The 11,386-nt window shown below is 38.6% G+C and overlaps 1 protein-coding gene across 1 annotated transcript; it reads right to left on the bottom strand.

The window, feature by feature from the left end:
- Window positions 1-3,592: 3,592 nt before the first annotated feature.
- LOC135797597 (uncharacterized) lies at window positions 3,593-9,982 on the bottom strand. The gene is given in 4 exon segments (XM_065310048.1): window positions 3,593-6,513; window positions 6,516-6,879; window positions 6,947-7,014; window positions 9,754-9,982. Coding segments are annotated over 3 exon segments (1,881 nt in total). The 5' UTR covers window positions 7,004-7,014; window positions 9,754-9,982; the 3' UTR covers window positions 3,593-5,053.
- Window positions 9,983-11,386: the final 1,404 nt, after the last annotated feature.

The following is an 11,386-nucleotide window of genomic DNA, read 5'->3' as shown; positions in this document are numbered from 1 at the left end:
AGTAAAGTGAAAGACAGACGCATTTGTAATCGCTATTGATTTTGTCATTTCGAAAAATGCATCAACAATTCAACAAGTCAAGCGACTTTCGATGATTACCTTAAATAGAATGAAGGTATTACATATTTAGAGGCTAGAAACACAAAAACTATAAATATCGCCATTTTTGGTATATTTTTTAAGGTTAATCAACTCAAAAGACAACAAAAGAAACTAAAAGAAGCAACATAACCTTAAACTCTCTTTTGGTTTTCTTGTTTAGTGCCTTATTACCATCTTAAATACACCAAAACACATAAAAAATAAAAATAAACCAAACTTAATATAAAATTTTGGTTGCATATAGTTTTAAACACTTTGAAATTATTTCTATTAACATATGTGTTTATTTTGGTCAAGCGAATTTGATGATAACCTTAAATTGAATGAATACATTTCATATTTTGAGGTTAGAAACACAAAACTATAAATATCGCCATTTTCCAGTTTATTTTGGAGGTTAAACAACTCAGGAGACAATTTTAAGCACAAAGAAATAACATAACATTAAAATCCTTTCTGGTTTTCTTGTTTAGTGCCATATTTACACTGAAAATAGACCAAAAATCACGTAAAAGGAAAAATAAAACAAACTTAATATGAAATTTTGGTTGTATATAGTTTTAAACGCTTTGAAATTATTTCTATCAACATATTTGTTTATTTTTGTCAAGCGACTTTGATGATAACCATAAATAGAAAGACTACATTACATATTTAGAGGTGAGAAACAGAAAAACTATAAATATCACTATTTTTAAAATTTATTTTTGAGGTTAAACAACTTTAGCAAGACAAAAGACAATTTTAACCTCAAAGAAACAACGTAACCTTAAAATCTCTTCTGGTTTTCTTGTTTAGTGTATTTTAACCACTTGCGCAACCACAAAACATGGCTTACCCTGCAATAACCGCCCCCAGCACATGTCTGCAATCCTATAACCCAGCCGTAATACTGTAATGTCGATAATAAACTTGACTGAAATCCCGCGCTACGTAAAAGCACGTCTGCCCAGCTTCATACGGCAGCACTACTGGGCCAAAGGATTAGTGTACACGTTTAAATGTAATCCTGCATCCTGCCTGCAGTGGCATCTACTTCGACTACATCCTTTGTCTGTTCTCGCACGCCTCTTACCTTTTCTCATCTGCACGCGTCGGAATTTCCTTCTTGGCGCCTCGAATCGCCAGTAAAAGGGAAGTGGATGTCCTGTAAACACTCTGGCGCATCCTGCGAACGGATATTTCGACGGAATCAATTTACTTAGGCGTCTGCGAAGGATTTTACAGCGTGTGTAAACGTTTTACAGCCGAATGTAAACACAATTTTGTAATTTCCAGCAGGTTATGTGTGATTTACTATAGAATACATGTTTAACTACAAAATGCAAAAAACCAAAAAAGAAAAGAAAGTTTTAAGTGTATTCAGAGTGTAATTAAACGTAATTGATATTACTTAAAGGAAAAATGTCATTCTGAGTCCGTAGAATGCTGCCGCCCCCCATTATGTGTGTTTTTTAATTAAACACTAAGCCCTCTTGTCTCGATGGCGCCCTCCAAGCAATAATTTTTCGATCAACGTTGCTCACAGAAGCGGGTTTTAATTGCACCTGCTACCAGCACACCTGTAGCACACGTAAATATTTATTAATCTAACAAATTCCGCTCTGGGGGCTCTGCGGAGGCTTCGAGACGTTCAAACTTTTGCCGCGACTAAATATATAATCCTGCGGTTGCAGGTAACTAATAGACGTGTTTCCAATTCTGATGGCTGAGAGTCGAAACATTGGACGACTTAAAACTGCAAGTCTAGGTCTTGAGAATAACTGGAACGCTGCGATGATGTCGATGTGAGGCGTGTAATTATTCGTTGCGTTTCCCCTTCACTATGACTCTATGACGACTCACTTACATACGATTATCCGTAATTCCACGCCGGTTGGAATTAAAAATTGAGCATTAAATGCGTAAACGTAGACGGAAGCGTGTAATCATAGCGCATAATTTAATTTTTCTAGTTCACTCCGTGTGTAATTTGATCAGAAAGACGCATGGATCTTTAAAAACACATTTTTACGTTTGTGTATATTTGGTTGCCTATTTCATATCAAATTATAAGCTACTAAACGCAACATTAAGCGTTCATTTTAATTAATATGTTTTATGGTGGAATAATTAGTGTAGTTTTAATTTCTATATAATTAATTAATAATTAATGTTTAATAATGTTTTGTTCGGCGCTAATAATTCGCAGCGAACATTCCGTAACATTCCATTTGTAGGTTATGGTGTTAATTGTACGTTAATCAGCGTCGTTATTATGCGGACGCGTTTATGGTACAAATTCTGCATAGTTTGCGTCGCACGCTTGCACACTCATCGCTAAACGTTCAAATATGGCGACGGGCATCAGGTAATTGACAGATAGTTTAATTAAACATTGATTGGTATTCAAATCGTGCGTGTAACTAATGTTTTTCGATGTAAACGCGCTAAAAACACGCTGAACAATACTTCGTATATGGTAGGCAACTAAATATGCATACTAATGTTGTTTCAGGCGCAAATGTAAGGTTAAGAATTAATATGCGCGTGGAAAATTGATTTTCCATTATGAATTTGCATTCGGGAGTATGACTCTGGATGAAATCGCAAAATTTGTATTCAAAGCTTGTTGCAAGTTGGTTAGTCTTCTCGTTGGTGGCGGTGGAGGTCTGGCGGGAATCGCGCGACACCTGCCCGCCGAACTCATTACGCCACACGGTGTGACATCAACGATATCATATTCTAATGACGTCGAGATCGGCGATTTTCGAGCGACAGCGACAGCGGCGGCGGCGTCCACATCACCATGGTGATCACTGCCGCCGCCGAGGTATCGAAACAGACGCCCGCTTCCGTTGCCACGGTCACCGCAAACACGCCGCGTTCATATCCGGCCGCGGGGAAACCTAACGGTACTTTCGAACACAAGGGCGAACCCTCGACGGAAACCTCTTGTCGGCGTGTCAACAGGTGTGATGTGATGAGCTGGGAATGCCGACGTCGGAATTTATTAAAAATGCATGCACGAACTTTTATTTCGCGAGGGGTGGAACTTTCTTTGTGATGTTTGATTGCAAACGCCATTTTACGCCATCAGAATGGGATTTTTATTAGGTTATGTGTCAAAATAACCTGAAATGCAACCTATTACATCAGATTTTAAACAAAAAAATGATCTGTTTTAATTTTTTCCCTATAACTTTGTCAAAAATAAAGATGGCGATTTGCGGTTTACGAAAACTAAATCTAAATAAAATTTTCTTTCAAATGACATAAATTTTGTTTAAATCGTTATAGTAGAATGAAAGTTACACTCGTTTGAAGTTAAAATTTATTAGTTTTCAACCATAAATGTGAGTAAGTAGAATAAAATGGCGATTTGTACTCATAACCTAAAAATCACACAAAGCATACTTTCATCCAAACCAAACATGGTAAATTCATTACTCAGAGTTTACTAATTAGTAAGGAACAAAGCATAAACAATAAAACAATAAAATGCAGCCGCTTGGATGACCGTAAATTACTTTATTTTATACTCCTAATTAAGGCATGAAATTATTTACATTAATAAATAAAAAATTGTTATAATACAGTACATTTTAGCGCGTGTTTACAAAGAAACAAACAAACAAAAAAATATTAGGTATATCGATGGAAAAAAAAGTTTTTCATACTCGCATTCGAGTACGAATCGTGTTTGTGTGTGTGATTTGAAATTGTTTCTGTTTCTTCGCTTAATTGATTACATATATTGAACTACTTTGCTTCTCATGTGTATCGCCCGACTCGATTCGGTCGGCTTCACGTCGTAACAGACGTGTGCGCTGGTCAAAAATGTTCGCGGTCGCGGTCAGGTGCTTCCAAAAACTGTTTTCGAAACAAACCGAACAAAAAGACACCTGTGCCACCAAAAAACACCAACAGCCAAAAATCTCCTAACTATAGAAATAAATGAAAATCGCATCGTTATCAATCTTAATATTTATATATTCATTTTATTTTTCGAATGATTAATTTTAATATTTTGAATCGTTTCGTTTTCGTCTTGTTTAACTTGTTTAAAGCGTTATGGCTATGCAATAAGATTATATCACTCGGCGTCAGCAAAACACATGTAAACAAAAAGCGAACAAAAGACGGAAGACGCGCACGCAATATGGCGGCGCGTTCTTTTGTTTCAACACCCAGAAACTTGTAAATTCTTTTTCTTTACTTCTTCTCGCCGTCGAGCGTTTCGATACACACTTATTTACATGTGGTCTACATCCTAACTATGAGACTAGTTGTCGTTTGCGGCTCCGCGCGATGGCGTTCGAGATGTGGGGCAGTGGAGCGGCCTCCGGGTAGGAATTTCTCTCATGTCTCTTCTTCTTCTTCTTCTTCATCTGTTTCTCTCTTGATTTATTCAGCGCGCGCCGCAATCGTGTATGTGTTTCGCATTTAACACACATTTCGTGTTTCGATGTTTCGATTGATTTATAAATAACGATATTAATTTATTAATATAAAAAAATAACTTAGAGACAAATATTCGTTGTTCTCCTCGTGTTGTTTGTGTGTGTGTGTGTAAATGTGTGATGTTGGTGCAGAATATAATAAATAAGAATCATGCTTGCGACGCGCTCATGCGCAGCAAGCTTGCGTCGCAAGCACGAGTGATAAATGAGGTTAGGATGTACTACAATGAGGTTAGGCTAATACTCCATAAATAATAATGCGCTAATATTGTGCAAGAAGTTGCGGGAGAGGGTAGGGGGTGTCTTGTGTAATAAATAAATAGTGTAGTTGTGTGTGGGGTGGTGAAATTAAGAGCGTTGTCAAAAAAACGGATGATTTCTCGCGTGTCACGCACTCGCTTAACCTGAACATCTTTGGAACCTTCGTGATGACACCGTCATCAGCATCAAATGTCTCGTTTTTTCTTTTTTATAATTCTTGGATTGTGGTGTAGATGGGTGGCGCCCTCTCAGTTGGCCACTTTCACGAACTCGGAGTTGTCGTACGCGCGCGCACTCATGAAGGCGGCGGCGCCCTTGCGGTCGATGGCGCGTACCCGCACGAACAAGAAGGCTGCCACCAGAGAAGCAACGATGAGTACCAGAAGGAGCATGACTAGTCCTGCGACGAAACTTGGTACCGACATGCAGATAGTTTCCGGGTCAGCACTGGACGCTGATTGGATGACGACGGTTTCATTACTCGCCTGGGAGTTCAGGGCGAAGTTTACATCTCCTGGTGCTACCACTTGGATGATTCTTGAGGTGTTGACATCTGTCATCTCTTGGGCTTCACGTTTGTAGACTCTACTGACTGTTACCGTCATGGTTTGACCATCGGTGTGACGTCTACGACGTACTCCTTGTAATTCAGCTGGTAGGTTCTCTACGGATCTAGGTCTGCCGCCTAAGGTGGCCAGGTTACCTTCAAATTCATCAGAATGACCTGTGGACTTCCTCTTTACTGTTTGGTACACTCCACGATGACCTGGTGGTGGTGGGGGTGGTAGATGAATATCATTCTGGTTACCAGGTGCGTTTTGATGTTCTGGAGGTGGTGATGATGGACTAGGTCCATTTGGTGGGTTGGATGTTGAAGATGCTGCACCTGTTTGAGCTTGTGGTGGTGGTACTACATCCGGGTTATTTTCTGAATACGCTCCAGCTGGTCCTGAAGGATGTCTTGGATCTGGGAAAGCCGCAGGTGCTCCATATTCAGGAAGTGGAGGTGGTCCGTATTCTTGATGTCCAGCACCTCCAAAGTCACCTCCTGCAGGTGGGCCGTAACCTCCTTCAATACCACCATGACCTCCGCCGCACTTAGGTTCTGGGCAGTTATATCTACAGACTTGGATCACACATTGGAAGTGCACATTCATAGAATCAGGGAATTTGAACGCTTGGAAGTAGGCGAATGATACTACTGACGCCGAAGGTCCAAAGTTCTTAATCTTCTGGAACTTGCTCATGATCTTAGGTCTTACTACACAACCATATTGATCAACCAATTGGATAGGAGCACGTTTACCATCATGAGCTACACAGTTCCTCACCAACATATCAAACTTATTCTCGTCATCTTTGATAGCTAGGACCATGGTCATAGTCTGACCAATCTTCACAATACCAGAAACTTCAGAGGCCCATGGTCCCTTACCAACCTGGATCTGCATCCAGCATTGGAGATTATCTCCGAGGAAGTTCGCAGTGACAGCGTGCAACATATCAACTTGGAATGGTCTGAAGGTAACCGCCTTCTCATAGAAGTCATACCACGTGCATCGCAGCTTCCTAGCCTGATCCCACACCTCCTGAACATAGGGATCATACTGAATAATGATGGTATTCTCAACATAGGAACCACTAGGTGTAGGTCCTCCATAATTAGCAGCGTTGTGGTTGGCCGATGAAGACATACCACAACTATTCAAAAGATCTCAAACGTAGCACTCAAATGACCAGTACCAGGTTTCAAATGCACACAGTGCGGGTCACTATAGAAACCCTTCGAGAAGATCATTCCGTAGAAAGGTCTATCGAATTCAATATTGACCCTCATGTGGGTCTTCTCACATTGAACTTGCAAGTGTTTGATTTTGGGCATGTCAGGCGTGGCGAGAGGCCAAGGATCATCAGGACCTTGACCACCGCCGCCGCCGCCTCCTCCGCCACCTCCACTACCTCCGCCTATCAAAGGTGGGCCATATCCTGGTCCTGACAAGGGTGGACCATAAACTGCTCTGTGTTCCAATGGAAGCGATGCTGAATCGGCTAGTGGTGCATCACATTTACTTTCCTGTCAAAAAAAATAAACAAAATGGTAAAATTTATATGAAATAAAATTGTGGTGGGGGTAAACTGACCTTGAGCAATAGAACTGTGAGCACGGTGAGCACGACACACCGCGTTGTGGACGCCATAATGGAAAAATCTGCAAACAAGAAAAAACAAAAGTTGTTTATCGACGTTCTGCAACGGATGTTTTAACAGGTTGGCAGCGGGCAAGTTACAAGTCACAAGTCGCACTCTGACCCACTAACACACTACTGCTGCTTCTTCAAATTTAACGTAATATTGACTTAATAAACGGAACAAGTTGAGACTAACTACACACAATCAATAACTAGTTATTTACTGTGTTTTGTTTCTTTTTCTGTTTTCGGTTTGTTTGGATATTAGTTTTCGGTGCTTTGTGTTTTTTCCCTGCTGGAATGTCCGTTTTGCCCTTTAGGCGTGCGAAACACGCAGCTTCCGCACTTGTCCCACTTTCACCCTTTTCGCCTCGCGACATGTGTTCCACCTCGAGTACAGTTATTCCGAGAGCAGCTTTCTCCGGTCGGCGCACACCGGCTGCGCTCGCATCTATCGCCCTAATTAGTTTTCGTTAGGAATTCCGACAAAAAATACACTCATTCATCAAAACGTGTAGCTCCAAATTAAACTACACCACAAAACAAAACAAGCTAAAATAATACACATGCATCTAATTATTCCAATTTTTGATTTTTTTGATTGTGTTTTGTTGCTTGTTTGTTGATTGTTTCGAAAAGCACCGTTCGCCATTCTTCGCAATGCATTTCGTTCGAGGTATTCAATTAACTAAATCTTGTTCTAATTAACGCCTGTCCGCGAACAACGAATATTCTCAACATTGAGTAATAGAAAACGCAAACGCGTCGAAACAAAAAATTAAAAACGACGCTACCCGCTAATAGGTGAGAACGATTCAAATTTTTTCTTCTTCTTTTACTAACGGCATATTTGAACAATCGCCAAACCACTTAACACACATAAACGATGCTTACTGCAGTCACCAGCAGGAAATTAAACCGATAAACACCAATAATTTCAACTAGACGTCTAATGAGGTTATGCACGTAGCACGCAGCGCCATCTATTGTATAATGACATAAAATGCGTTATCACTAATGTGATTATGTATAAGCGTAAGCGTAGAAAGTAGAGCGTGCGCCAGCATCAATTGCAATTATTTATCACCATTCCGGAAGGCTTCCGGAAATGCAAAAAATGCTAATGGCATTTAGAGTCCTAATAATCGCGGAATTGTTACCGAGTTACGCGTTATATGATTAATTATGTATGACAGTCCCGCGTGAGCTTTCGAGGGCTTTTGTTTCATGTCGACTAATGGTGATGCGCTTTCTACTCGGTATCAACGGATTAACCGGAGTGAAAAATTCGAACATGTTTGTAACAATTGAAAAATTGCGCCAGCGGATTACGTCGACAAATGAATAAATGAACAAATGACAATCGAGACAATGTTATTAATGATTTTCTATAAAAAAAGGAAAAATGTCGTAATTTGTAAGAAATGTAATTTTTTTGCGTGTGTGTTCGTAAATACAACTTTTGTGAGGTTTCTATTTCTATTGTCTTGATCGTAATCGTCTCGCAAATTTACGTGGTTTACGTGATTTACGTTTTCTCTTTTTACTTTGATCATTGTATTTCGGTAGAGAGCATAACTGTTCAACTAGCTTGAAGAAAACATTTAAAAACTTCGAATTTCACTGTGTAACAACAATATGTAAGTGGTAGCGGTCTAAACTTGACACTATCAAGTTACGCGCAACGTTATTATTAAATAACTTTTGAATGAAACATGCTATAGTGATGATTCTTTTACTATAGTAATCAAAATTAAATTCTGTATCCATTTATATAAATATAATAATATTTATATGATTTATTTCATATTTATTAGCAAAATAAAACAATTTTAGTAAATTATAGTTTTTTCGCGATTACTCTGTATATAAAGTTTTAATTTAGACAAATTTTATGGCAAATGATATAGAATTTAATTATAAATCTATTTGTGAAAGAATAAACACTTTATCTCTTTTAGTTTTTATATAAACACTAAAAAACTAACAAAAATAAAGTTATACCAATTTTCGACCGGTGTTCTTCACATATATGTGGTTGCAATAAACCCGTTTTAAGTTGTGATGTCTAAATTGACTACTACATGTCAAATTTACCAAAAAATTACCAAAAACCGTTAAACAAAACAAAAAACAATAATTTCCGACGTTATAATTTCAATGGCGCCAAATAATCATCAGATCTCACACTCTGATTAAACTCCAACCGAAAAATTTTCTCATCCTCTTCTTAAAAATTCATACCAAACTGATATTTAATTTATTTACGTAGAAAAAAATTAATTCCAACCTAGTTAATTTCGTGCCACTCCGAATCGCGCTAGCGTTATTAATTATTAACATAATAATTATACCGTGTGTGATCATGTGAAGAGAGCACACACGCCTCTTTGCTCAGTCGCATAGAAATTCATTCGAATAAAAAAATCACTACCGTTACGCTCCTCAATCGTAATGGAAATAAAACAAAATAAAATGATTTTTCGTATTTAAACAATTTATTCACATCGGTAATTTAATTAGTCCTCTTTCGGTAAGTGACCGTAACCGACGTGGCTTATCCTAGCGAGAAATTAAGACAAGTGTATTGGTTAATTACTAGTGCGCATGCGCGGAGTGCTCTCGTCCATTGACACACTAACTTGCTTTCCTGCTTTCCTTTCCATCGACGCGTCGATGTGTGCTCAATAATATCACGACTCATATTAATATTAATTTTATTATGATTATTATCCCACGGGATAAGAAATAATACTTACTTTTTTATTTTGTAAGAAATATAAGATCCTTGGTAAACTACGACTATCCTACGATTTTAGTCCTTCGGTAAACGCGCACTCCAGTCGAGAAATTGTTCACACGTTGCACATCACAGTATTTTCAATATATAATGATAAAGAAAAAAAAACAACAACCGGGCAGTACGCGCCTCTGGTACCCGGTCCCCGCGAGCAGAAGCGTTTCGAAGAAAGACGGGTGTCCGCACGCCGCGACCAAACGGAAAGTAATACGCCGTCGAAATCTCCCGTTGACTTTTATATATACACGTGAAAGTTTGCCCCACTCGCGGCGGGCTCCTTCCGCGAAAGAGAGTACCAGCACTCCATGGAGGATGGTAAGATGGTATGGTGCGTCGGCGATGCGCAGCACCACAGCCCCGGATCTAACCTTCGCTTTTGGTCTTTCTTTGCTGTGTGTACATGTGCATTGTCTGCCGAGTGGTAATTTCGGTGCGCGTCGATCTTATTAGTGACGCATGCGATCACTTTCTTTCGGCGACGTGGAGTACTGGTGATGTTGTGCAATCGCGGTCGACTTTCGACTCGACAAGGATATCATTTCACCTTTGCAAATCCTTGTTTGCCAAATATATTGCGCAAGCGTGCTGCGTCATAGTAATACCCAAGATGCCATTTCTATATATTCATTTCTATTCAGTTGGAAATTTGATCACGTGCATTTTCGCGATGGTATACCTAATGGAATTAAACATTTTCTCTTCTTTATTGTTCGTGGTGTATTGTGTGGTTGTAATTTCACTCGAGTTACAAGTAACAGTTTGCGGTCGGCGAGCAATCGGACGATATCACAACCAGCCACCATATTGTTGTGGATTTGTCGGTGTCATAAGTCAGCAAGTAGCAAAGCGTATTGATGCGGGCGAGACGAAATTTGCTTTAAAATGGGTCAAATCGATAATGAAAGTCACAATCATAATAATTAGTTTAAGTATTACACACAGTTTTACAGCCCTAGGGCCTCAAAACAACAAAAAATTATAATTTTAGCAGAATACAGAATAAATTCTGAATAAATTATGAAATTATTTTAAAAAATGAATAATTTTAAAGGTTTTTATCATTTTTGTTGCAGCCCTAGGGCTCTAAACTTACCAAATCGGCCCTTGGGCAGAAAATACATCTTTGTTAACGTATTTTTTAAATAAAAAATTTAGATATTCTAAATTCGTACTAAAAACATCTACAATTGTTGGCCCTAGAGCGGTAAATGTCATTTCTACTCCCTAGAGCCACAAAATTTTATTTTTTACGATTAAAATTTAAATTTAGTACAATAATATATTTAGAAACAAAATTCAAAATTTATGGTAAAACCACTGAATGATAAAATGAATTTTGGCAATATTCGTGTTAATGGACTAAAAACGAATTTAAAAAATGAAGATTTTTTTTTCATTTCTGTCGCCCTAGGGCTCTAAACTTAGATTCTCGGCCCTTGGGCCACAAATACATTTTTCTCGGAATATTTTGGCAAATTAAAATCAATGATATTCTAAATCCTCACAGAAATATTCTTGAAATGTTGACCCTAGGGCTGTAATAGTAATTTCTCCGCCCTAGGGCTGCAAAATTCATTTTTTCCTACTTGTAA

The sequence above is a fragment of the Atheta coriaria genome, unplaced genomic scaffold, assembly GCF_025399875.1.
Source record: "Atheta coriaria isolate IRGN ID8LTWV9N9 unplaced genomic scaffold, Caltech_Dcor_3.1 hic_scaffold_8_pilon, whole genome shotgun sequence".
NCBI classification, from domain to species: Eukaryota; Metazoa; Arthropoda; class Insecta; order Coleoptera; family Staphylinidae; genus Dalotia; species Dalotia coriaria.
The sequence above is the reverse complement of the archived record's forward strand: the minus strand, read 5'-3'. Positions and strand labels throughout refer to the sequence as shown.